This window comes from Artibeus jamaicensis, unplaced genomic scaffold (genome assembly GCF_021234435.1).
Source record: "Artibeus jamaicensis isolate MK-2021 breed Jamaican fruit bat unplaced genomic scaffold, CSHL_Jam_final contig_490, whole genome shotgun sequence".
Taxonomy (NCBI): Eukaryota; Metazoa; Chordata; class Mammalia; order Chiroptera; family Phyllostomidae; genus Artibeus; species Artibeus jamaicensis.
In genome coordinates, this window is record NW_026521861.1 from 22,398,375 (window position 1) to 22,425,662 (window position 27,288).

Below are 27,288 nucleotides of genomic sequence, written 5' to 3' on the forward strand. Positions count from 1 at the left end.
TCCTGCACCGTTGGAAGCCAAAAAGGCGTCGATGATAGCCCTGGGGCTTCCGAATTTTATGGAGGGCGTGGGGCCCCAGGTCCCATGCACCCACCCTCTGGGAAGGGCCGGCCTAGGCCCAGCTCTGCCCTTCTGGACAAGGAACCCGTTCTTGGTGGATATTCTCTGAATCTTGGGTAGAAATCGAATGTTCCAATGTTTCTAGGACTTGGCCCCCCAACTGTCAGAGTGAACTTGCCCGGAGGCCACAAATCTAGGAGGCTGAACAGGGGGTCAAGCCGGGAGGCTGGTGGGTGCCGAGAGCCCCTGTGGAGGGCTCCGTCCCACCCGGCCCACCATGCTTGCTTCCTCCTGAACCTGCCGGGCCCCCGGGTAGCTGGGGCCCCCGGGGAGTGTGGGTCTGCAGGAGGGAGCCCAGGCCAGGAGCAAGCGCAGAGGCCAGAGTGGAAGCTGGGTGCCGGGGACACAGGCCGGGCCTGCCCCCAGAGACCACCATCGGGTCCCACCCAGGGGAAGCCGGCCGCCCCGGCCACCACATGGCTGTCGTCACTCAGGAATGAGCTTGGGTCTTTCCAGGCACTTTCAGAAGACAGAACCCGCCCTGCCCCTGGACCCAAACCTGGGTCCCATGGTGCGGACGGGCCACAGGAGCGCCTGAGCCAGCCGTACAGCAGGGCGGGGACTGTCCCAGCAATCGGACCCTGGGGGGCTCGAGCCTCCAAAGAGGTCCCTCTTGCTGTGGTCACTAGAGGTGCTGGCCCTGCCCTGCCGTGGAGAGGGCTGTGGTTCCAAGTGCAGGGAGGTGCGGAGAGCAGGGAACCACTTTCCCCGGGTGGGGCACACGTCCCAGGGCAGGACGTTCCGACAGCGAGCAGGTGACTCACATCTTCTGCGAGGACACAGAAGAGCTCCGGGGGGTGGCCTGGGACGCCGGGCCCGGGAAAGCCTCCGAAAGAGGGTTTACAGAACCGCTGCTGCCCGCGCCTGCCCCCGGGCCAGGCACGGGGGCCCTGCTGGGTGCACAGAGGGTCCTGCTGGAGGCCACCCGCAGGCCCTGCTACGAGGGGACGGGGAGCTGTGGGCCTGTGCCCAGCCCGGGCCTCCCGCTGCTCCAAGGGTGGGGCAGCCACGCCCACCTGCCTGTCACCCTCCACCACGCCCACCAGCCCTGGCCCTGCTCCCCTCCCCGCCCCACACACCTGCCCAGAGAGGTGCTGGCCTCCCGGGAGGTTATGGCCTGCGCATCATGGATGACAGTCACACACCTGGACACCCATGGACCCTGGGGCTCAGGCTCTCCCCAGGTGAGTCCACCTGGGACCCCAGGAAATGAGGGGCCGGACCTGCCCCAGGGCAACATGCTGGCTGGAGCTTCGGGCCTCAGGAACTCAGTCTGCAGGTCACTCGCTGATGGCCCTGGGAGAGTGGAGCCGGCCGCACTGGGAGCTGAAGTGATGCCAGGAGGCTCAGGGAGGCCCGGGGCCTGGCTAGGCGGGGGCCTCGTTCCCCAGCGCTGGCCTCCTGGGGCCTCAGCGTCCCTGACTGTCCATAGGGCACAGGTGAGGCTCCCCAGGCAGGTGCCCAGTGCCGGTCTCAGCCCCGGCCATGCAGGCTGTTCCTGGAGGGCAGGGCAAGGTCCTTGGGTCCAGGTCACACCCAGCTCTCAGGGCGGTGCCCAGGCCCAAGGTCCCTGGGAAGCTGCAGGTGCAGGAACCGCCAGAGGCCACCACGGACCCACTCAGAAGCCCCTTCCGGGCCACAGCAAGGCTCTGAGAGCTGGAGGCAGCCTTGCAGGCCCCGAGACTGAGCCAGGCCAGGAGTATGGGGGGCGTGTTTCTGGACACCACTCAGCCCGCCTGCAGCTCAGGCCCCCTCAGCATCAGACTCGAGACTGCTGAGCTCCTGGTCCAGCAACAATGGATGGAGCCTCTCAGGGGGGTGGGGGGGGGGGTCTTCAGAACAGTGCTGCTACCTTGAAAAGCAGCCCCCGGCCGGGACGGCCACTCGGTTTCCAGTGGACATAGCCTGGCATCCTGCACGGGAAGTGGAGAGAGGGCGGGCAGGTGGCCGCCCTCCATCCTGGGCTGCAGGCCCTGCCGTGGCCGAGGGCACTTTCCAGCCACGCCTGCCAGCAGGCAGCTGGTGGACGTTCCTGCCGGTCCCGGCAGCAGAACGGGGCCCAGCTTCCCCAGGTGTTGTGGGTTCCGTGTTTCTCTCTGCCTCCAAGCGTGTTTTTTTGTGGGAAGTCGAAGAGGAAGGCTGCAGGAGGGGCAGGCAGCCAGTTATTTCAGATGGAAACCTTTCTCTAAGTGATTCTGAAGTTAATGAAAAAGAGCATAATGCCTTCTCTGCCAGAGATGGCTTTTGTCCATCACTTTATTTTCCCCACTTCATTAAATGCAGTCGTAAGAGTAAAAGAAGATGCAGGATTAACAAGGTATAATTTACTGTTATTATCCATCTCAGGAAGCACTTTTTTCTTAAATATAACAGCATCCTGGCACTCAAAACCACAAAACAAGCAAGGGACATCCCAGGGGCCATGGACGCAGGGCAAACACCTGCCAAGCTGTTTGTCTGACCAGCCCCATCCTGGGAGGCCACCGTCTGTGCAGACCCAGGCCCGGGACAAGCACACGCTGGAGGGGACGGACTGGCAGGGCCCAGCCGAGGGAGGCAGGGTCCTTCAGGCAGTGCCCCCTCCTGCGTCCGCTTCCTGTGTTTGCAGGGCTGTGGCTGACCCAGGGGACTGTGGGGAAAAGGTGCCGGGGCTTGTGAGAACTGCCCTCTCCGGCAGTATCCTGGGGTCTTGCACCTGCTCCCAAAGTCTACCCCCACCCCCAGCTGCCAGCATGCACCTCAGCCTCTGCCCACTGCTGGGGCTCCTGGATTCCGGAGGACACCCGGTGCCTCTCCCCACTGCAGACACCAGTGTCCCCACAGACCATTCCTGTCCTCGGGGGGCTGGCTGGGCTGTCTTCCTCCTGCCCTATCAGCCCCAGGGACACAGAGAGCTGGGGACACTCAGGCTGGGGGCTGGAGGCCCATCCGAACCTCCCCCTGGGCGAGAAGGCCCCCGGCAGGGAGAGGGCCGTCTCTCAGGGTCTTTCCACTCGAGCAAAGGCTGAAGACACAGCAGTTGACTCCCAAGGTCACGTGCCAGAGTATGTGTGTCACTGCATGCCATGTCACATGTGTGTGCACATCCGTGTGTGCCCATACACACATGCATGCGCGTGTAGGCACAGCATCCCATGAGCACACGCGCCTGTGCACACCTCTCTTGCTGGTCCCTCTGTCTGCCCCGCCTCCTGGAGGAGTGCGGGGGGGGGGGCGGGGGTCGAGGCCCCCACACTGCCCAGGCAGCCCAGGGCCCAGAGCTGGGACAGGGATCCACCCCCTGCTGTGCCCACCCCTGTGGCCTGCTCCAGAAACCCTTTCAGGAACTGATGGAAATGCTAGAGGCCACTCAGACCCCCTGGGTTGAGGGGCAGGGCTAGCCTAGGTATCCCTGGGGGGCACCCTCGGGTGCAGAGAGGGGGCTGCACTAGGGGCTGGGGAGGGGAGAAGGGAGGTGGCCCCCAGAGGGCCTGGAAGCCTTCAAGGAGGGGGAGACCCGGGCCGCCCCTCTGGACCTTGGCAGCTCGGGAAGGTGAAGGTCAGGCCACATTCTTTGTGGACGCTGGAATTCTGACATCAGATTTTCCATGTTCCGCTTGGGGGCGGGGCCTGGCCGACAGGAGGGAGCAGAGGGGCTGGGCAGGCGGAGGGCCAGGGCCGGCCCTGTCCTGGGATGTCGGCGGCCAGAGGCCCAAGGCAGGCAGGCTCTGTCCCTGCCCCTGGGCCCAGGCTGCCGGAGGTCAGCCATCCATTGTGCAACTTTCTCCTCCAGCTCGGCCCTGCCGAGGTCACGTGGGGCCTGGTTATGGACTCTAAAAATAGCCCGCGGCTGGGGCCTGTGTCCAAGTTATTATTAGCCTGGGATGGAGCCCCTGCTCCAGGCCGCCGCCCCTCTCTGAGCCCCAGGGCAGTGGGGCTGCTGGGGCTGCGGGCACCCTGGCCATCGTCACTGAAGCTGATCCCTCTCTCTTTGGGACCAGGGGCTGAAACCCCTCTGTCTGGCTTCCGCTCCTGCTCCCCATGGGGCCCGGGGGGCTCCTGGCCCCCCATGCCAGAGCGCCCCGGAAGGCCAGCAGACGGGAGTGTGGAAAGGAAACATGGCCCCTCGTTCACATACAACTGAGAATTTCAAGACAAGCAGGGGGCGCGTCTGAGCGCGGTGTCCGGCCCACTGCCCAAGCCACACACCGGGAAGGCAGCCCTGCACCCTGTCCCCACCGGTCGTTTTTGTTACCCACGGACAACCAAGGGCCCGAGGGGGCTGGAGCTACGTCAGGGTGCCTGGGTATGTTTCCGGGGGAAACAGGGGCCAGGCCAGCAGCTCTCCTGGTGAATGCGAGCCAGTCACACGACGTCAGAGACCTCAGGGTGGTCATCTCTGCTCAGGGGAGAAGCTGGTGGCCCCAGAAGCAGCTTCTTGAGGGCCAGGCCCCAGTCAAAGCCATGCTCTGAGGCCCCAGGAAGGGACTGACTGGGGCCTGCTTGCTCTGTGCACCCCCACTTCGGTCACCTCCGGGCGGGGGGGGGCCCGGCCCTGACCCACCAACGTGGATCTGCTCTGCTCTTTAAGCTTTATCCATAGGTTGGTGCCAGAACGTGTTTGCCAGCTTCTGGGCTCGGAGGAAGGTGTGCCGGACACCTGGCCTTCCTGAAAAGGAAGAGTGAGGCCCAGAGCGGCAGAGCGCATCCTGCCCCCACTGTCAGCCGCCCCTCAGGCAGCCCCGGGGGAAACAACATTCCCCCAGGACTGTCCCTGGGCTGGGCGGGGGCTGCTGTGACGTACAGACAGCAGCAAGGTGGCCCTCGAGTCGGAAGCCCCAGAGCTATCCAGGCCCTGGGTGTCCCGCACCCAGGAGGCTGCATCGGGAAGTGCGACACAGCATCCTCATGGCCGCGCCCATGGGCTCCGTCCACAAGCCCAGGTGGCCGTCCCGGGGGCCTGGCCACCGCTCGGTGGAGCTGCAGCTGCATCCCGACCACAGGGGCCTGTTCTTCCCCATTTCAGAGGAGTTGACGAGATGAAGGTTCATGTGCCCGCCCCCATCCCCACTGAGGGGCCTTCCCAGGAGCTGCCGCCACTCAGAAGTGACAGTGGCCACACCTGCCTCCTGGAGCTTGTGGCCAAAGGAGGCTTTTTCCTGGGAAGATGTAATTTGTGGGTTGGAAGGGGCTGCACCCCAGCCCTCTCTGCTCCGCCTGGACATCTTCACGCTGGCCCTGGGTCCGAGCCCCCACGTCTCAGAGCGGTGCATACGGGAGGTGGCTGTCCCGCCTCCTCGGTCCCCTTGGCAAGTTGGTGTCGCTCGCAGGGAAGGCCGGTGGTGTGGGCTCCAGCTGACCCCATACACTGAAGACAGCAGGGCCGGCCTGCAGTACCTGGAGACGCCAGACCTGCAGACAGGACGTGGCAGATGGGAGTGGCGGGGGCACCCATCGAGGGGCTGGGAGCTGGGATGACGCAGTGAGCTGCTGGTGTCGCATGCTGGTGGCGCTGCTCTGTGTCCCTTCCCAGGCCAGGAGGGCCTTCCAGGTCCCTGGAGCAGATGACTTTTAAGACCCCTGTGGGGGCTCTGGGTGGGGCTCTGACTCCTCCACCAGACAAGAGTCAGGCCAAAAATGGGGGGCCCCGGTGCCCAAGGCAAGAAGCTCCCTGGCTGGGGAGTGAGTGGCCGGCTGGAGGAGGAGCCATTGAGGGCCCCACGGTGCCTGCCCTGTGGGTGCTGCCTACTGAGCGATCCCTTTGGCGGCGCGGTCAGGCGGGATGGTTTGGGTGGGCCCCTGCTGGGGCCCTTGGGAAATGGGAGGTAGCCCTCGGCCCCGCGCACACCCTCCCCCGCTGGTTGCATGAGCTGAAGGAGCCTCTCTCACTGTGGGGCTGGCATCAGGGGTGGCGTCTGAGGCACTCTGTTCAGTGTCCAGGCATAAAACCCCGGGTGACCCTGTGACTCTGGGGGCCAAGGCGCAGCGGCCTGGGTGGGGGGCTGTGAGAGCCAGGGCAGGCTCCGCCCTATGGCAGGGTGGTTTCACTCCGTCCCCACTACAGTTGTTGGCTCCTCAGGTCCAGCCAGACACCTCCTGGCCGGTGACTTGGTGGCAGAGGAGTGTCGGCAGTTGTCTGGCCCCAGCGAGGACCCTGGCCTGGGCCCTAGAGGCGGTCGTGGGGGCAGACAAGGCTCGGGGGCAGGACGGGCAGACTCGGGGCCGGTCAGAGCTGTCCTCTCCTCTCTGGGTCCCGGCCTGTGGCGTGGCCCTGCTGGACACGCCTGCCCTGGCCTATGCCCAGCGCCCCCCAGGATGACTCACTGACACTTGGCACCTACACGGCCGGCCCGAGGCCCAGGTGCCCAGCTCTGCCAGGGGAGGATTCTGGCTACTCGACTGGATGGCTGGCTTCTCTGTTCTGTTACTCTAAGAAATGCTGTGTCCCTAAAACCTTCCGCTTTACGGCTGCTTTTCCTTTCTAAGTCAGAGCTTAAAACAGGCTGGAGCAGGGCCCTCTGGCGTGCTTGTCCAGACACAGGGAGGAGGGCCCCTGTGCTGGAGAGCGTGTCCTCCCAAGTGTAGCGGTTCGCACGCAGAGCTAATGTTCCGAAAGTCAAGTAAAGGCTGGGCTGCCTCCCCGAGGTCCCTTTCTTTTCCCTGTGCACAGGGAGGGCCGGGCGTGACAGAGCTGAGGCCTCCTGACCGTGGCCTGGGATGGCACCCAGCACACACTGGTGCCCCGCCAGGACCTGGCGGTCCTCAGAACGGTCCCGGGGGCCTGGTCCACTGTGGCCTGCACTCCACTGAGGCTGAGGGGCACAGTGGTTTGCTCAAAGTCACCCTGGAGCGAAAGGCCAGGAGCCCGTACACTCAGCCCACCTAGCCTAGACTGCGGCCCTGGTGGAAAGGCCCGGAAGACACCCGGCCTCTTCGTGGGGGGAGCACAGCTCCGGAACCCCAAAGGGGAGGGAAGCAGGTCTTCCCATCAATCCACAGAGAGCCAGGCTGCCCCCGGGGCACCCCCCATGAGCCCTCCACACCCACTCATGGAGAGGAGGCCGTGGCCCCGCTGACTGGGACCTGGGACCCTGTGGAAGCAGCCTGGCCTTGGGACGGGTTTCTTGCCACATGCGCAGGGCTAGGTGCTGCTGGGAGCTGAGTCCCATGGGACAGGCCACCCGCACCCCAAACCCTAGGCTCGCTCCCGGGCCGATTCCACGGCAACAGCCCAGCCTGTTGGCTTCCTGGTGGGAGAATCTTCAGGAAAACAAATGTACGGAAGCCAGTTCTTGGAGTGTAATCCTCCTCCATCTCACGAGGGCACCTGTGGGTGGAGTGATGCTCATTCCTCACTCGTCCCTCCTGCCCCCCTGCCCTGCTGCTCCAGCCCGGAGGCTGAGGCCGGGCCCAGGGAGAGAAGGGCCGGGCCTCCCTTCCCACCCCTCCCGCCCTGGGCTGTGTGATCCCGGCCCTCGCAGGCAGTCCCTGATGCCACCCCCTGCCACGTGGGGCGGGGGACACCTCCAAGGACCTGAGCCGACAGCCACCCCGCCCCCCGCCCCCTCCCTGGGTCGGCACCCGTGTGCTCCCCCTGAGCAGGCCTCCTTCCCCGCCCCGCTCCTGTCCATTCTCACACAGGTTGTATTTCTGGCCTCATGGATCTCTCATGTCCTCCTTAGTGGACACCAGGCCTGGCTTCCAGCCGAGAGAGTAGAGGGCCTCCTGCTTGGACAGTGACCACCCTCTCCACCCTTCTTGCCCCACCCCTCGGTTCAGTCACCACAAGAGACTTCAAGGTCATGTTGTCACTCGGGTGAGGTGTCGAGGGCTTCGACCCCAGCTCCCGAGTTGCCCAGGAGTCCAGGGAGTTGAGAGCCACCCATCAAGAGCAGTGGGGCAAGGCTGGCCTTTGGGGCGCCTGGCCCGACAGCCTCTCCTGCTGGGTGCCAACGCTCGGGGCAGCCCCGTAGTCAGGAACCGGGGCTGGGCTCCAGGCAGGGCCCGGCAACCTCGCCAGGGCCCGTGTGTCTTGGTCCGTCTCTGTTTCAGAGACCCCAGCTTTCTCGGGCTCTGTTGGCCTGTCTGTCTGTCTGTCTCTCCGACTTCTTTCCTGTCTTTGCAGGTGGCCTCTTCTTTCCCTCTGTAGCCAGTTTGCCACCTGCCTCCTTCTCCCCAACCTGCACCTGGGGAGTGAAGGCTTCAGACCCTGCTTAGCCCTTTGGAAGGGTAAGCTCAGTCCCAGCAGAACCCGCAGAGCAGGGGGAAGGGCCCCAAGGAAAGGGACCCAAACAAGTCTGAGCCCCGTGTCTCGAGGAGAAGCAGGAGTAAATCCTTCTGCCTCCTGAGTAGGCAGGTGCCCAGAGGCTCTAGGACCCCGGAGGGAGTCATGGGGCAGGGCAGGGCAGGGGCTGGGGGCATGGGGGATGGTCCTGCCTGGCTCTGCTGGTCCTCAGAAACCAGCTGGGAAAGGAGGTGGGCACACTAGGCCAGGTCCCTGGGAGGGACCCAGTGCAGGCTGATGGGTGAGGGCAGATGGGTCTCGTGGCCCTGCCCCTCTCTCCCCAGGGTCAGCAGGACAGCGGAGCCCTGTGTGCATGGTGTCACCCAGGTAGGAGGACCAGGGCTCGCTGTGTCCTGGGGAGCAGGGAGCAGCCACAGGAGTCCCCATCTGCGCCTGCGGCTTGGGTGGGGCTCTGGGCCCTCGAGTCCTGCCGGGGAGCTCGCTGGCCGTGTGGGGCCGGGGCCTGGGCTTCGGCCACATTGTGCGAGTGTGCAGCAGTGGGGCGGCTGCTGGTGCTCTTTGCTCCCCCGACCTGGCTAGTGCCATGCTGGGGTGGCTCCCTCTCCGGTGTCCTTGCCCAGCGTGTGCTGGATGAGGGGGTCAGATGTGGGTTCTTGTCCCTCGAAATGCAAGGGACACTGTCTGGTTAGTGGTCTGGACTTCGGCTGGAAAAGGCGGAATCCACCGTCTCTAAGCTCTGAGTCCAGATCGGATCTTTCAATGAGCACAGTTGCTCCACCAGTTGACCCCAGACTGGCTTCAGGGTGGGAAGGCGAGGGTGCCGGCTGCTGAGCGAGCGAGTGTGCCGTCTGCAACTCCGCTGCCAAAAACGGGGCAGTTTACGCTCACCTGGGGCCGACTGGCTGAGCTTGGCGTCAGTGGGAGGCAACCCGGTGACCCAAGCAAAGCAAAATAAAAAGGGGGACATGCAGGGGTGGCAGGTGGCTTTGTTCCTTAAATAATTGCTTGAAATGATTTATTCCTGAGGCTACCTCACTTACAGAATTATGGTAGGTCATGTGGTAAATATTTTACTTGACTCCTACTTCAAAAGTAGTTTAATGAAATCTATTTGTGGTTTGAAAAAAGTCTGTCATTACTTTCCATTCTCAGGTGTATCCTAATTTAGCTTTTAATTAGCATTAAAACCATCATCTGAAACCTGTTAATGTGATTGACCACCTGAAAAATCCAAGAGAATGTGTCGAATAAGTCATTAGAGAGAGAAAACTAGGAGCAACAGTTTCCAAATATTAAATGTATGTTTCGATCGGTAACATTTCTGTTTACAAACCGCAGTAGCTCGAGTCTTGTACTCGAGGTAGATCGTAGACAGTCGAATTCCTAATGAGCGTACAAAAGACCGAGAGACCCAAGAATAATTTAGGAAGGCTGTGTGACATTTAAAAAATTTATTGCACCGATATACATACGAATTCTTGCATTCATAAAAAGGTTTGTTTTTGATATTAACATATTTTAACTTTATAATTAAGAGGATAATAAAGACTTACTAGCAAAAAAAGAATGTATCGTACAGTATTGGAATACTCTGAATAAGATGAGCATATTTCTGTTTCACTGAAGAGACAGAAACCCATAAATGTGTATAAGAAGAAAATGCAACCTTTGGTTTTCTCTGATTTTCCTTAGCGGGCACGAGTTCCTGAGGCTGCGAGCCAAGGGCGGGTCAGAGTGACGCCCAGACGCTCCCGTTTGCAGGAGCGAACCTGTTTCGATAGGGTGTTTACCAGCTAGAAGTAAGCAAATATTTCAAACAGAAGGGTACTGGAGAACACTCTCTAATAAAGGTGAGGCCTAGTGTCTCCATTGACCCTAAAAGGACGACCCGTACGTGGGACAAAGCTGGCATCGCGTTGGGCCACAGGCATGTGGGGCCGGAGCAGCAACTGTATCGTCGTCCTCAGACAAGCACACGGCAGCCTGCAGTTTGTCTTCCCTCCCTTCCCCTGCTCGCTTTCCTCCTGTCTTCTGTCTTCCTTTCTCCTCTCCTCTCCCTCTCCCTCTCTCTCAACTCAGAAAAGCTGGTTCCAAAGTATTGTGTCCCGTGCACAACGCCCATTGTGGACTCCGAGCCCCGGTAACACAGGATGGGACAAGTAGGGTGGGAAAAGCGGGGGGTCCTGCAGGGAGGGACTCCCTGACCGGCTTGAACTGCCCAGGCCGGGAGTCGTCATCTGGAACCCTCTGGGTCTGCCGACCCTGGCTGAGCCGGTGGGTTGACCAGTCCTCCCCCAGGTCAAATTGTTCTTCTCGTGGACGTGAGTGATGTGAGAGACGCTTGCTCCCTGCCACCAGACCGAGTGCTGCCGCTGCTTTGTGACTGACCTCCGAGGACCTGGGCCACCAGCTCCCTGCGGCTCTCACGCCCTCCCCACTCCCTGGCACTTACTGTCAGCTGACACGGACACCCCCACTTTTGGGGGAGGGCCCAGCATACCTCTGCTCCCTGCGTCTGCGCGGCTAGTCTGCACGGCTACCACTGCCCCGGCCGGCCAGGCGGTGCCTCTCCCACCCTATGACACAGTGCCTTCTGCTCCTCTCTGGTGACTTCCTGCCACCCTCCTTGCAGTTCCTGAGTGGAAAGTCTCAGGGAGGCATCTAACCTCAGGGCTTGCTTCCCCTCCCCCGAGCTGTGGCTGAAACTGAAAAAAACAACCCTCAACTGCCAAAGCCAAGTCTGAAAGTCGGCTCAGCGCCACCGAGTCCTTCGCAGCCCTCGAAGCCACTGACCATCGGTGTCCAGTGACTGCAACTCACCACCGCTTCTACCACTTTCCCTGAAACCGAGGAAGCCACACGCCAGCAGACGCCGTTGACTTGGGACTGTGGTCGGCCGCCCAAAACCAGCCCCTGAGAAACTGATTCTGATAGAGAGGAATAGGTAACGTAAGTGGCGAGACTTCATTTTGAGCAGGCCCCTCCTCAGAAGCGTGTAAAAATGTAGTAGAATCGTATCTTCTCACTGACCCATTTCAGTCCAGTGAGATCGTCTCTTCTGGGTCCACTGCTTGCTCACCCCCCACTCACGGCCACCAGGTCCCCCTGTGGGCCACGTCGCTTCGCCTTCCGGACCAGCCGCCTGCCAAAGCCACCGCAGCCCGGCTCGGGAGCCAGAGTCCCATGCGTCACACACTGCTGGGGACCAGGGGCCTGGGTACTGGGGGGCTTTTATTGTTTGTTTCTTTTAAAATAATGCTAAGGTATGTTTGAAGTCCTAAAGGCTTGAACAGCGGACCGTGAAGATGAATCTTTGTGAAGCTGATTCCCACTGATACAAAGCTGCAGAACAGAAACCGCAGCTGAGTCGAGAATCCTTGAAGCCCGTGGGCTGCTGATTGCCGACCGGGCACCGCGGGTCACAGCCCACACTGGCGCGGCATCAGACTCGGGCATCAGACTCGGGCATCAGGGGAAAGAGGCCCGTCCCGTCCTCCCTCTCCCCTCAGACTTCGCTCGCACGGCGCTGGAGCTTTGACAACTGGAAAAGCGCGTTGCCAACTCGGAGCCAGCTTTTCCTTGTATGGCTGTCCTGGCTTAGTTATCATTTGGGGCTCAGTGACTCTACGGCCCCCTTGTCCCTTTGGACACGGAGCGTTGGTCCCTGGCTGGGACGTGTCCCTGAGCAGGGGCGCCGCCCCGCCGGGCCTCCTGGGGACAGCCCCGCTCGCCCGAATCCCAGGACTGCGCATCGGCTTCTGCCTGATTGTGTGTGACAGGCTGCCAGCCTGTCCTGCTCCCGCCAAAGCAGGGGAGCTCGCCGCCTCGCCCCGAACAGCAGGCCTTGCACGCTCCCACGAGCTGGTGGCAGCGGCACCCAAGCCCTCGCCCAGGGAACCCCCCCCCCATCACTCTGATGTCCTGCAGGGCCCAGCGGGTGGCAGGATGGAGGTACTGGCAGTGCCGGTGGCCAAGGGGTCCGGGTTGCGAGGCCCTGGCCTGACAGGGGCCTCAAACCTGTTGGCAACAGTTACGGGCTCTGGTAGGTCCATGGAGCTGATTAAGGACAAGCCCAAAGGAGGGGGGCTCTGAGGGCCCTCGAGAGCAGAGTGGGGGGCCTTGCGGGCCGAGCGCCCACGTGGGGTCCCTCTCCATTTCTTCAGCTCTAATTCCAGTCCGCCCTGTTTTGCCTCTTCACGTCTGTGTTGCGTGTATTCCTGCGCGCGTCCACTTCTCTGATCTAGCCAACGGAGATGGCTTAGTTTTTCGCCCAGTATTCATTTCTGACATACAGCTATACAATTAGTTTTTGAGCATGGACTTGGATTCCCTGACCCTGTTAAATTCTCTTATTTAGTGGCATTTTGGGTAGATTCCTTAGGGTTTTCTCTGCAGATGGTAAAGTTGCCTGCAACCAAAGGTGGTTTTGCTTCTTCCTTCCCCGTCTGTGTGCCTTTTATTTCCTTTTCTTCCTTTTTGGCCCAGAGAGAGCTTCAGGTCAGCGCCGACCAGAGGGGTGAAGAGGACACCCCGTCCTGTGCCAGCCTTGTGAGCAGGCATTTCGTCTGTCAGCACCAAGCGCGGTGTGAGCCAGAACGTTTTTGTAGTGCACTTTATCAGATTTAGGAAGTCCCCTTTTAGTTTGTGGACGGTTTGGGCGTTTTTTTGGTCATAAAAAGGATGTTAAATTTTTGTCAAATGCCTTGACTGAATTCACTGACCTAACCATGCAAAGTTGGCAACAACCTGAACCTACAACACCAGGTTTCTTCCCTGGAGCGGATCAGAGGGCACCTGTCAGGTGACATCTGCGCAGGCACTGGAGCACTTAGGGAGAGTTTTCAGTTGTAGCGGACAGCCCTCAACAGTCCTGGCTTGTGTGGCTCAGTGGATTGAGTGCTGGTCTGCAAACTATAAGGGTCACTGGTTCGATTCCCAGTCAGGGCACATGCCTGGGTTGTGGGTCAGGTCCCCAGTAGGGGGCGTGTGAGAAGTAGCCTGTTGATGTTATCTCTCACATGTGATTCTTTTTCTCCCTCTCTTTCTCTGTTCCTTCCCTTCTCTGTGAAAGTAAATAAAATAAAATCTTTAAAAAAGAAAACACTTACATAATAATGCTGAGTTTATGAAAAGGAGTCAGAGCACAGGACGGAGGTGATCAGAGGGCCGAGTGGGGACGGGGGTGTGAGCAACACCCGACAGACGCACCATCAAACAGCGACAGAGTGGTCTGCGCGGAGTGACCTCGGGAGTGGCTGCGCCTCCTGGTCCTGCTCTGCAGACTGCTCTCTGCTTTTCCAATGTTCTCTGGTAAGTGTGTGACTTCTACAAGGACACTTCCAGGAAGTCATCCCAGTGTCACACAATCAGTGACCCTCATGCGTTTCTTGCCTGTTCTCTTTCAGGAACCTCGGCTTCCTGAGGACACTCACCTCCCACCCATGTGCTCAGGACAGCGCAGCACAGGGAAGCCGCTCCACAAATACTCACGGAATGAGCGGGTGAGGAAGTGAGTGGCTGGACGGACGGAGGTCCAAGTGGCACAGGGCTGCTGGGGACCAGCTGGGCTCGGGGTCCTGGCTCGGTTCTGATCCTGGCTGTGAAAAGTTGGCCAGTGTTTTAACCCCAAAGCCCTGGTTTTCTTGCCTATAAAACACATGACCGTGGTGAGGACTGGGAAGCACCTCTCACCTGGTCGGGTCCTGCTGTGGTAGCTGTTGCTGAGCTGACTGATGAGGAAAAGCTTTCCGGGAACTCAGGGGAAAGAAACCTCCCTGTCCCAGATGGGTCTGAGGTCAGGTCACGAGCCGCCCATCAACTTCCCAATGGCAACATACCTCTGGCTATAGCCACTGCGTCCAGCCTGTCACCATAAGGACAGAGCCCTGGGTTCCTCTCACTTTGGGTGCAGCCAGGCTTCCCAAGGCAGAAAAGTAACTTGAATGAGTCATTTAACCCATTGCTTTTAGACACAATGGGGTACGGTTGGCCCATCTGACGGGAGCATTGAAAATTGATTGTTCAAGGATTGAAAAACACTTCGCAAGTACAGAGTGCCATCCGTCTGTCTGTCCATCCACCCATCTATCCACCTGCTGAAGAACTTCCAAGCATGCTTGGGGGTGAGGATTCCCAGCTGTAAACCTCTCAACTCTCTGATATCTGAATCCAGAAATAAATTGGTTACTGCCTTAAACTAAGCAATGATGTGATATTCCATGGCCAAAAAGGGCTCACAGCAAGTCCTTGTTTAACTGGAGACTTGGGCCCTTCTCCCTGCTGGGAGCCCAGGGAGCGTCTGGCTAAGCCGGCTGGGGCAGAGCTGGCTGGCCCCTTCCGAGGAACCCACGTCCCAGCTCTGGCTGCCTTCACCTCCTCTCCTCTGCCCTCTCACACTGATGCTTGGGTCTGGATGCCAGGGTTGGGGGGGGGGTGCGGCAGGGCTTTGCAAAACTTATTATTGCTATTATTTTGGGAAAGGTAACACGCCACACGGAGCAACGTTCCAAAGGTAAAGAAGGGCCTACAGGAAAAGCAAGCCACCTTCTCAGCCACGATTGCGTGGATGTGGCTTTTCACGTGGGTGATGTCAGCCGTCCAGATCTCTCCGAAGGTTGTCCTCACACGGTGATGCTCCAGTGGGCCTCTGAGTCACGTGGTACAGGCTGACTGAGTGCTCCTCCATGGCGGGCTCCATCAGACTGTGGAGGCCCAGCTCTCAGACTGCCCGGGCTCCCACGGTGAGATGGGGGAGGTGAGGGAGGCTCATGGGGTGCAATGGGCAGGGAGATCCGATAGAGGAAAGGATTTTGAGAGGCCCGTGGCCCTGAGCTGGCCACAGGTCCCACGGGCAGCAAGTGGGTGTAGTGGAGGAAGAGGGCGGAGCTGGAACCTGCCGATGCGTTTGAGATGCCCTTCCTGGGGCGGTGGCTGGCTGGGCACATGGAAGCAGTCTCAGGTGTGGGCCTGGTGAAGTCGGCCAGCTGGAAATTCCCACAGGGAAAGAGGGACTAGGACCACCCAGAAACGCAGGACTGGGGGCAGGGCACCAGGAGGAGCTAGCACAGAAGGCTGAGGGGGATGGGCAGTGAGGGGAGGACCGAGGGTGCAGGTGTTGTGGACTCCAGGGAAGGACCCACTTTCTGCAGGGCATCAGGTGTGTCAATCATACTGATGGTCAGGGGCGACTGAGAGTGAGGACTGGACGCTGACTCAAGGGCCAGTGGCAGCAGTGAGGGCGGCCCCGGTGGGGAGTGCGTTAGAGGGCCTGGAGGTGGCACGCTGAGCAAAGACTGATTCAACTTTAGGAGATGGTTTGCTGCAAGGGGAGTGACGAGAGAGGGGTGCAAGGCAAAGGGGGGGTTTTATAGGCTCCGAGACATTGCCGCCTGCGTGTGAGCCGATGACAGACCCAGGAGGTGCAGGCTGGACAGAGGAGGCGTGGTGACCATCCCACGCCGGTGGGCCTGCCAATGCAGCGGGGAGAGGTCAGACTACAGTCTTCCTTGCTGAAGGGCAGGGGTGTCCATCAGGTGGGGATGGCTGTTGGTGACTTAGAGAGGGGAAGAGGTGAAATGACAACTGAGGGTAATGAGGGCACCTGTGTAGAGAAGCCCGGAGGCTCAGAGCTGGCGAGGATGCCCCCCAAATCCGAGGGACACCAGGGGCCCAGGGCTCTGCTTCCTCTTGTTCAGTTTTGCCAATTTGGGCGTAGCCTCACAGGAAGCAAGTGTGCGTGTGCAGGCGTGCGTGTTTCTGGCCAGGGAGTGCTAGGGTGTGAGGGAGAACACAGCCCGAGAGGAGGGAAGGCGGCAGTGCTGCTACTCCGGAAACAGGTTCCAGGCCTCCCCGATGCCCCCACCTTTGGTTTCTACCCAGGGTACCTTTGGCATGTGCCGACTTTGTAGAAAGTAAAACAAAAGATGCTGTATCAACCTTGGTGGCCATAATAGCACAGACTGGGTGGCCTAAACAACAGAAATGTGTCTCTCAGGGTTCTGGAGGCCAGAAGTCCAAGGTCAAGCTTCTGCAGGGTTTGGTTGCAGGTGAGGGCTCTCTCTTCTGGCTTGCAGATGGTGTCTTCTTGTTGTGTGTTCACATGACTTCCTCCTTGTTTGCTGTTCATAGGTGGGGAGATGCGGGGAGCCAGTGCGTGCTCTGGGGTCTCCCGTAAGGACACCACTGCTATTGGAAAAGGGCCCCGCCCTTCTGACCTCATTTGACCCTCATTGCCTCCTATAGGTCCTGTCTCCATTCACAACACACTGGGGGTTAGGGCTTTACCCCAGCCTATGAATTTGGGGGACACCATTTAGTCCATGGCCCATTTAGGGTCAGACACTGGTCTCTAAATCAACTAGGTTTGGTATTTATGCTGAGTGCCGCTGTAAGCAGGACTTTTGGATGGATTGGCACGGAGAGAAGGTGGCCCACAGAGCCAGGGGTGTCCCCAGCGCTGGTAGGTAGGTGGTGTCTGCCCATCTGTTTTCATAGAACAGCACTCCTGTCTCCTGACATCATGGGGCATGACCACTTACTTCAGAGCTGGAGGCTGGTCTGGCTGGAGCCCCGTGCCAGGGGCTCTGTCCGAGACGCTCTCCATCCCTAAATTGTGCCCGCATAGCGCTGGGAGCCACCCTGTCCAGCTGGGTGGCCGCCCGTACGTGGCTGTGAGCCCTGGAATCATGCCCCATGGAATCCCATGCGGATTCAGTGTCTCAGTTTGGAAAGCACACTTAAGATGTTTAGTATGACTGGTACTTGTACCTCACGGTTGAGTCAAGTGTACCGCTAACGTTACTTGTGGCAGTTATTTGTTACATTTTTAAGTATAGTTGTCAGGACATTTAGCTTTACAAATGTGGGGCCCACTCGTTTCTAGGGGTGGCGCCCCGGCACGAGGCCTCACCCACCTCGCCAGCGCCCATGTGGGGCCTGATCTGGCCTCTCTGCCCTCCTAGCCCCACCTGGGTTAGCCACAACCAGGCTGGGCCTTTACCACTGCCTTCCCCACCCCCGCCCCAGCCTGGCCTCTTCTTCCTTCCACTTCTGAGGGTCCGGAAGGGATTCCGGGGACGCCGCAGAACTGGGTCCACCCTGCACACAGTAAACCGCTGGAGGGAGGGCCCAGGGCCCATTCGAGACGCGGAGCCACGCGCGGCCCCTTTAAGAGACACTGTCCCAGCCGGGGGCCGTGACGTCACGGCAGTGCGGAGAGCGGAATAGCGCGCAGCGAAAGCGCAAGGGGGAGGGGGCCAGGATGGGGCGGAGCGGCCGCTGACTGACAGGAGCGCCAGCCGACGCAACTCAGGCGAACTCAGGATCACCCCTTGTAGGCCCCTCCCCTCGTGGGTCTTCCCAACAGCCCCGCCCCTCCACAGACCCCGCCCCTTCCAGACCTCGCCCTCGGCGTACGCCCCGCCCTCACCCCGGAGCGGGCCTCGCCTCAGAGCTCGGCGGCGGCGGCGGCGCTGCGGGACCCTGGCGGCGGCGCTCCAAATGGCTGCGCTCGAACCTCGCTGAGGCGCCGGCGGAGAGCGACGGGCGCGGGCCGCGGAGCAGCCAGAGCGAGCGAGCGCGCGGCCGGACCCCGGCCAGGCCCGGCCCGACCCGCCGAGCCCGCGATGCGCCCCGGGGCCGCCCCCCGGCGCAGCTGACGCGCGGCCCGCGGACACCGGCCGGCTGGCCAGGCCACGATGGCGGGGAAGGCGGCCGCCCCGGGCACCGCGGTGCTGCTGGTCACGGCTAACGTGGGCTCACTCTTCGACGACGTAAGTGTCGCGGCGGCGCCGGACCCGGCCCTGAGCTCGGGACCCCGGACACTGAGCCCCGGCCCGGAACCTCGGGACCGCGGGACGCTGGGACCCGGACCTGAGCCCGGGGATCTAGACTCCGAACCCCGGCCTGAGACCCGAGCCCTGGGAGCCTGGGACCCGGACCCGGACACTGAGTCCTGGGACGCTGGGCCCTGCACCCTGAGCCCCGAGTCCTGCACCCGGAGCTGCGGGCTTCAAAACGCCAGCACTCTGTGCCCTGCGAGCCTGAACCCCACGCCCCGGAGCCCTGAGCTCTGCCTGGATGCCGGGCCCCAGCCCGCACGCTGCTCAGGCTGAGCCCCAACCCTGGCCCGGCCGGGAACCCCCAACCCCAGTCCTCATTCGGGGGTCCTGACCCAGACCCTGGGCCAGCCCTGACCCCAGAACCTTGACCCCAGACCTCAGCTCTGCACTTGGGTCCCCAAAGCCCAGCCCCTGACTTCTGGCCTCTGCCCCCGCTGGTCCAGTGGGCCGCCCGGGGCTTCTGTGACTCAGTGTCACCCTGGCTCCCATGGAGGGGCTCCTGTGGAAAGCCCCCCGAGGGCCTGGCTGCTTCTTTAGGGAGAAGGATGCTGAGAAGCCGGCCATGACCAGAAAGGGATGCTGCTGAGTGGGGCCACCCTGGGGGCGCGGAGCCAGGAGCAGGCCTGCCCGACCCAGTTCCCTGCCCTGCCACCCTCCCCACCTGCCTTCGAGGCTGCCACTGCGGCCCCAGGAGAGCAGCACGCAGCTCCGGGCTGCTTGTTGAGGGCAGAGGTGTCGGCACCCCGGGGCCCAGGCGGCCATGGGGGCGTGGAGCCCGGACACTGGTGCCTGGGACAAGGGTGCGGGGGTGGAGGTAAGGCCTGCGCTCTTTGCCCGGTGGCCTGGGGCGAGGTGTCTCTGAGTGAAGCCCGTCCCTCCGGGTTTGGTTTGATTTGTCCCAGGGAGGTGCTGCTTTTGTGTTTGTCTTATTTTAACTTCCAGGAGCCCGGCATCCGCTTCCCTGCTGGAGACGAGCCGCTTTCCCTCTGCCCCCCAGCAGCTCCATCTCACTCCCTGTCTGCGAGTTCCCTTCAGAAGTGCCCGGGATGGGTGTGCGTCTGTATATTTAGCATTCTATTCTCGGCTTTCCAGTAACATGCCGCGGAGCAGGGTTTGCTCAGATGATTCAGACCATTAGCCGCCACGGCCTCCAGAGCGTCCGGACCACGAGGCCCAGTGGGCAGAGGCTCCCAGGGAAAAGCATTGCGCTGCTCCTGACTGCCAGCTTCTCCGTTGTCCCCAGTGCACACACACACCTCTCTGTTGACACTGAGGTAGTGGCTTAATTCACTTCTGTTTAGCCACATGTTGTCTTTGGATTTTCATTTTTCCAAAGGCTGTGTGGAGCTTTGCATTAGGTTTGTCTCTGGAAGGGACATTTGTTTTGGAAACAGGGCAAGGTTAATTCTGCAGGATGTCTCAGGTGTGAGGGCTGGTACAGAGGTGCTCTCTGCACCTGCCCGGGGCTTGCTGTGTGGCTCAGGGCGGCAGGATGGGCGTGAAGCCGGCACGTCCTGATGGAGACTCAGTGTGGTGTGGGGGGCGGCAGCCTGGGCAGTGGCATCAGCAAAGGGGATTCTGGCACCTGGGTTCCTAGTTGGTGGACGTGATGTGCTGGCACCGCCGTCCCTGCAGGACTGAGCCCAGTGCTGAGGCCTGGGGAGGGCCCTGTCTCCACAGGGTCTGCTCCTGGGAGACCCAGCTGCGGCTGTGGCCGGGCTGTGGCCGGTGGATCCAGGAGGAAGGGCCCTGCTGGGAAGAACTGTTTTCCTGTGTGCACAAGGGGTGGGGGGTTTCTGCCCTTGAGCTTTGGCACCTCCCTTGTTACCTCCTCCCTCCCTGAGGGATCAGCGTTCACACGCTGGATGAGGACTTTAACTGCGGCTTGGCCCCCACGTCCCACCCTCACCTTGTCACCACTCCGGGTTCTGTCGTGTACCCCAGAATGGCCGGGCCACACGACTGCCCATGGAGGGCCCCTCTGGTGGCAACTCAGCCTATGATGACAATTGAGGGTGTCGAAAATACCATAGATGCATTGGTCCTCCAACTTTTGCCTCTTACTGTCTTAAAAATCATGGAGGGCCCCAAAGAGTTGCTGCTGCGTGGGTTGCAGCTACCAGCATTTACTGTCTTGGTGGGTTGACACAGAAAGGCTGGAGCTGAGACTATTCCATGAGCTGGGAGAACGATGCCATCACCGCCCCTCAGACACTTGGGGAGAGCTCCCCTGTTCGCTCAGCAGACTGGGATGGAGAGGAGATCGGCGCGTTGTGTGGTCGTGAATGTAGCTGTGACCAGGGGGCACTCGCCAGGTCTCCTGGGCCCCCACAGTGGGGAACCTCTGTCCCAGCTGTAGCCCTTCCGGAGCCTGCACAGCCATCCCCCCGGCCAGGGTGCCTGGCAGGTTGCCCTCGGAGAGCCCTTGGCTATGCGGTAGCCCCAGGGGACTGCCCTTGCCTGGGAGGGGTGGCGGGCACTGCACACCTCATTGTTCTGCATGGCACGGCTGGGTTTTGACAAGTGAGGTTTCTAGCTCTAGGTTCTGTGCATGGCTGCTGGGAGTGAGCTGATGGGGGAACTCCTACAGGCTGAGGTTTTGGAGCTGGGCCGCCCTTACATGGTAAGGCTGCTTCTCGGGAAGGAGGCCTAGCCAGGCGGCAGGGCTCTGAGAGCACAGCTCGCTCTTGGGCGGTTGCCTGAAAGGCCCCGTCCACTCCTTACTCAGAGCTTGGTGTCAGCCTTGGGCCGGTTTCCCTTTTTGCTCGAGCAGCCCCACGCAGCCCTCTGCCCTGGGGTTGCAGTCCTGTTGTGCAACTGGGCTCTCTGGAGCCGCGAGTGAGCCTGCAGGCCGCCTAGGGCCTTGTAGGCAACAGGTGTCCGTCCATGAGCTGCGCCCCTGGGCCGAACGGGGCGGTCAGCCCCTGGGGCCCTTGTCCCCGTCTTCCCTGTCCCATCCGTTTTGCCCTCCTCGCCCTAGTCCCAGCCTCACCCTGGACTCCCCAGCCCCCCCCTGCTGCTCTGCTCCCAGCTCTGCCTGGCACTCCGTCTCTGGGCCTGGTCAGAGCCACCAGGGCCTTGTGCCTGAGAGCCTCTGGTGACTAGGTCCTCTGCTTCAAGGACTTTGTCTGGTGATGGCTTCACTGGGGTGGCCATCACACACGCCACACACTTCAGCACGTAAGTGCCCACACCAGTGGTTTAGCGTGTCTTCAGAGTTGTGCAACTATCACCAGCCACTTTTAGGACATTTTTGTACCTGAGAAAGAAACTTGGCAAGCCTTGTCTGTCACCCGCTGTGCTCCCCACCTCCCCTGGCTCCCACCCTGGGCAGTTACCAGTCTCCGGTCCGTCGCTGGGCGTTAGCCTGTTGTGCCCCCTCCACATAAAGGGAGCCATGCAGGCCTTTTGGTGTCTGGCTTCTGCCACCGGCCTGCTCTCAGCCTGGGCATGTGTCAGAGCTGCTCTCCTGCTCAGGGCTGAGCACTGTCCCCTCATGGACACACAGGTGTCAGTGGCCTCCCTCCCCTGAGGGGCATCTGTCTGGCCCCCCCTTGGCCTCTAGGAACAGTGCTGCTGTGAGCACACGCACCGGTGTTTGCACAGACATGCGTTTTCTGTCCCCGGGCACAGGCCTAGAGGGGCGTGCAGCTGTGCGGTGGCTTCTCCTTGCCCTGTCAAGGAACCGTCGACTGTGCCCCGGAGGCCGCCCCACTCCGGCTCAGCACACTCCTGGGTACCTGTTTCTCCCCAAAGACCCCCTCCCTGGCTCCCCGGACTCCTGTGTTTGGCCTTCATCCTCACCCCTACCTCCCAGCCATGCCACCTTCTCTAGCCATGGTGACCTCCTGGGGAGCAGTCAGACTCAGGCCTCTGAGGGCTGCTGAGGAAGGAGCAGATACACCTGGGGAGCAGGGAGGGACCTGGACTCTGAGCCCAGCATGCAGTGCTGGCACCTGGGAAAGCCCAGCACACAGGCTGGTGCCTAGTCTTCCAAGAGTTGGGGACACAGCAGTTCCCGCTGTCCACACAGCCCTGAAGCAGGCTGTGTTGTGCCCGATGGAGTGGGTGCTGACCGGCTGGCCTCTGCGTGGGCTCCCTCGCTGCTCTCCTGGGTCCCTGGTCCCATGGGGGTGGCCTGTGGCATTTCTGCTTCTGACCAGAGATCTCAGCACACTCTCTCTGTGGGAGTTTGGTCTGTTTGTCCGAGTGCGGGACTCTGGTTGTGGATGGGGCCCCGCCCACCTCCACGGAGGTCCAAATCTGCTACGGTTACGGGGCAGCTCTCTCGCGTCAGGAAGCCACGCCTGCACCCTGCCCACCTCTCACCCTCCCCGGGCCGTGCCTGCCTGTGCTGTGGCTCAGATTGGAGGCCACCGTGGTGCCGGTCTGTGTGCGCCACACGTGCCCGGCCTCCCGCCCAGTGTCCTGGCCCTCACAGGCTGTGCTGGGTCGCTGTCGGCCAGTCTCCGAGAGCTCACTCTGTGTCGGATCTGGGGTTTCCTGTTTTTATCGGCTCTCCAGTCACTGAGGGAGGGTTTAGCGCACTGGTGGGGGAGGCACTTCTTTGGGGTAAAATATTAAATATTTTGCTTATATGTATCCAGTACAGTGAGCGCTGCAGGTCAGCCTGTCAGACAGCCCTGGGGGACGGGGCTGTGTCCCCCGCCTCTCCTCCTGGGTGACTGGCAAGCCGTGTTCTGGTGGGACATCCCCATGGAGGGCCTTGCACACGCCCATTGCGTGCATGTCAGCACAGGGCCTGCGTGTTCTTCCCGGAGCAGGGGAGGAGGGCTGTGCTGCCCTCTGGGGTCCGTCTCTTGTGGGTGATGGCTGGGTTTTAGGGAGAGAGGCCTGTGCTGGAAGTACAGGAATGGGACCTGGTCAGCCTCCAGCAGACTGTTCCTGTAGAGCCCACTGATGGGAAGGGGACATGACAGGGTGGGTGGCTGACAGCAGGGCAGTGGCAGTGCTCCTCAAGGAGTGATGGCTCTTTGAATATCGACCATCTCGGCTTCTGCTTGGGTGGGTGGGTGGGAGTCTCCTGTTAGGAGGTGGGATTGGTCCAGGAATGGGATCCAGAAGGTGGGAGGTCAGCCCAGGGTCAGCGGCTGGTGGGAAAGACAGTGGAGGGTCTCAGTGGCGTCTCCGTCACCTGTTTGTCATCAGTCCTGGGACTCAGCCCAGCCCACCCTGTGTCTGTGCATGGGCCTTTCAGAATAGGGGAGTAAGCTCAGGGAGAAGGACCGTGGGCCCGGGGAAGAGGGAAGGTGGCATTTCCCTAGTTGAACGTAGAGGTGACTTTTGAGTGCTACCTTCTGCTGCTGCTCCCGGCAATTAGGGTACTTGGGATTCTCCTGCCGTGACCTGCTCCCCCAAGGTGGTGGCATGAGGAGCCCGGCTAGAGGCTGGAGGCTTAGTTTCCACCCACCAGGCCCCTGTGGGGGGGGGGGGATCCCTGCAGTGCGCTTCCTTCTCTGGGGTGTCAGCCTCTACTATGAGGGTCCACCCCAGCCCGACTTACAGGGTTCCCACCCTGTTCAGTCGTGGGCTCCTCCAGGGCTGCCTCCTTTTGGGGGAGCCTGTGAGATTTCAGAGTGTGCGGACCTGGGAAGGATCCAGACTCCAGACACTTCGGCAGGGCAGGGGCTGAGCCTCTCAGCTTCCACAGAGGCCTGGAGCTGGTCAGTGGGAGGGCTCTGAGCACCCACACTCGTCCTGACAAAGACAGGCAGGGGGACATGGTGGCGGCTCAGCCAGCTCTTCTCAGATGGGGACCAGCACAGGGGACCCTGGCTGCTGCAGGGGACAGACCTACACCTCAAGGTACCACCCCGTGAGGGTCCACGTCAGCCTGCAGTTGGAGGAGCAGGGGTAGCCCATGTTCCTCCCCCCTCAGCACACCCAGACCCTCCGCCCTGTCTGTAGGGTCCCACGTCAATCTGGGGGAGGCCAGCTGCACACGCAGGTCTCACTGAGGCCTCTGTCTGGGGAGGGCATCTCAGTTGGGACTCTCTCGACCCCCCAGGCTCTTCCATCAGGGTCCTGCCTCTGCTTGGCCCCCGGCGATGCCCACCCAGAGTACGCCTGCACTGCAGTCTAAAATTTAAGGTTCGAATTTTCAAGGATTGTTTGGGGAGATGGACGTGGCACTGGAGCAGAGTGCCCCTCAGAGGAGGGGACATTCGGGGGGCTCGGGGCCCCGTGCGTGGCAGGGTGGAGACGAGCAGGACCTGCGGGTGGAGTGGTGCTGCCTGCGTGGGCCGAGCTGCGTGGCGGGGTGGTGTGCACATGCCCAGGGTGACGTGCAGCAGGCACGGGTCTCCGGATGGTGGTCAAGAGGAGGCGACCTGGAGCAGGTTTGGGAGGGACAGGTCCCCTTCCCCGCAGGCTGGTCTTGGGGTTGCCAACAGAACGGGGGTTCCCAGGCTGACAGGTGCCCTGACAGGGGAACACGTTGGTGCCACCCACGCTTGGGGAGACATTGCCTCTGGTTTCAGTTTTTCCTTTAGTGAATAAGAGAAAGTTCTCATCTCCGGGAGTATGGCTTTGGGCTCAGACTCTTACTGGTGGGTCACTGTGGCTTTGGGCCTGTCATTCTGTGCCATCACAGTCATGACAAGGCATTGGAAGTGCCACGTGGGCTGCAGGCAGAGTGCCCTTGTGGTCGGGGTGGCTGTCCCGAGTTTCTGCCCCGTCGGCACTGCCCTTTCACCACAAAGCCCACGTGGAGCCTGCCCCTCCTCCATCCGCACCCTGCCGTTACTTCCCGTCCACTGGGCCTTCCTGGCTCATCTTGCTCTGGCCCGAGACCGTCAGAGCTGGTGTTTGGGCCTATGTCCTGGAGGTCTGGGGCGCTGTTCCCCCTGGCGGAGTGTGACCCCAGCTCACTGGCCCGTGCTCGGATGGCCCTCCTTCCGGCCCCACCTCTAGGGGCCTCTGAATGACCAGCACTTATTTTAGGAAATAGGTCTTGGTGGAGGAAGGTCGGCCTGTAATGCCCTGTGTGAGGCCACACTCCAGTGCCCGGGCGCATGTAGTGACACACGAAGGTGGGGATGCGGGACCGTCTCTGCCTTCTATCTCGTGCAGCAGTGGACACGTGGTTTGCCTCCCTGCAGCCCGTGTGCCTGTCAGGAAGGCAGGAATGACACCTGGCACGTGTCCAGTGGGCACAGGAGGGAGCGAAGGCCTAGGCAGGTGTCTCTGGTACCTTCCCCAGCAGGTCTCTGTCCTCCCCTCCCTGGTCAGGGCCTTCTTGTGGTGGCAGCCTTGTCCCCACTTGTGTCCAGGGCTGAGCAGTGCTTGGGTTGTCTGGTTGGTCCATCAGTTGTCCCCCGAGCATGGCCAAGGGGACAGCCTTGTGTGCCCACCCTGTACCTGAAGCAAAGGCAGGCCTGGGCCAGACGTGCGCCATTGCTGTGCTCTGCCCAGCTGTTCTGTCCTAAGGACCCCTCTGCCTTCGTCACCAGCGCCGTGCAGCACTCCCCTGCCCCACCCTGAACTGGTTTCAGCTTGGTGCTCGGCCCCCCGGCCTTCCTTGTTGATAGGGATCTAATCACATGACATTCCATTCAGGTGTGCTGGTCTCTGACCTGCGGCGCAGGGGCGGATTTAGGGTTCTCTGTGGATGGAAGTGAGGGCAGAGTGGACACAGCCATCAGAAATCAAAAGCGCTGCGAGGCTGCTGGGTTCTGGACCCTGCATGTCAAGGGCCAGAGATGCCTTTGTGAGAGTGTGGGTGGGGCCAGCGGTGGTCAGTCCTCCGGGCAATTTGGAAAGACGTGGGTCCCTCTGGCGGTACAGTGGCAAGTGGGGCTCCCTGGAAGGGGGATGTGTGTGTCCACAGCCCTCTCCCACTGCTCTTGGACAGGGTGGACAGCAGCACAGATTGGGGCAGAGAGGCTTCTCTCAGGTGCATTCTCTGCTTCCAGCCTCTGGGTGTGATGGCCTGTTCTGAGGGCTGTCCCCACCCACTCCCAGTGGCCCCGCAATCATCAGGTGGTCCTGTGGGGCTGGTGCTCTGTGGTGTACTCACCTGGCCATCGAAGACCCTCTAGGGTGGAGACCTTCTGTGGACGGGCAGCTGGGTTCCTGGCCCTGCGGGGGAGGAGGGCTTCAGCCTTGCAGGGCCAGAGGGCTCGTCGCCTTCCTGGTTCATCACCCAGTGAGCGCAGCGACGTCGCAGGGTGACAGGGCAGGTGTCGGCTCTGAGGCTCCCTGCTGCACCACGTTGGAAGAACAGGAGGAGATGCTGCTGGGCCCTCTGTCCGTGCAGAAGGGACGTTTCACCTCTTCTGACTGTGGGATGGTGGGCATTCAGGCTCCGAGGCCCTGCCCTCTGGCCTGCCTCCTGCCATCCCTGTCAGACTTGCTGGCCCCCGTGTGGTTGGCCTTCGGGGGAGACCTTTGGGGTGTGCGGCCCTTCCCTTTGAGCCTGGAAGGGCCTGCTTCGGGGTCCTTTTGGGCCAGCAGCCTCATTAGCCACACTGTTAGTCCGGGAGTCCACAGAGCCGATGAAGGAGGATGGGTTTTGAGAACGAGGGTAGGGGCAGCTGCCCCCACCCCAGCATGGACCTCGACTCCGAGCGCCCTACCTTGCCTGCTTAGCCTCTCAGGGAACCATTAGTGGGTCCCTGCTGGCTCTGTAAGAGGTGAGAATGTGGAGTCAGGTCAGGGAACTCTGGCCACGTGGGTGAGCCTGTGGGTGTTGACTGAGAGCTGGGCTGAGTGGTCAGTGCTTTCAAACCCTCCTGAAGCCTCATCTGCAGTGCCCTTGGGAGCCCAAGAGGCAGGCATGGAAGGGTCAGGGGGCAGACAGACCCCTTGTCCTAGTTTGCGCAAAGATGCCCTCTGGGTGCACTCAGAACTCTGTACCAGTTCTGGGTCCCAGGCTTGCTTGGGGGCCTCAGTGGGCCCTGGTTTCGCTTGGGCCAGCCGAGGTCTGCCTGGCACCCAAGTGCAGGGCCCTCTGCGTGCGTTGCACTGTGTGACTTGGGTGCTTTGGGACTCACTGTCAGGCAGACTCATTCTGTTAAGAATGACATCTGTCCAACTCACAGTTAAATTTGTGGGGACATACGTTTTGCTTTTCTTTTCTCCTTC

General features: G+C 61.2%; 1 protein-coding gene across 2 annotated transcripts in view; it reads left to right on the plus strand.

The window, feature by feature from the left end:
- The first annotated feature begins 17,786 nt into the window (after window positions 1-17,786).
- INPP5A (inositol polyphosphate-5-phosphatase A) overlaps window positions 17,787-27,288 on the plus strand; it is a 145,866-nt gene continuing 136,364 nt past the window's right edge. The window contains exon 1 of one of the 2 annotated variants that reach the window (XM_037159100.2): window positions 17,787-18,114. In XM_037159100.2, coding sequence (XP_037014995.2) covers window positions 18,040-18,114 — 75 coding nt within the window. In that variant the 5' untranslated portion in view covers window positions 17,787-18,039. The remainder of the gene's footprint in view (window positions 18,115-27,288) is intronic. The other variant, XM_037159101.2, reaches the window with a different exon arrangement.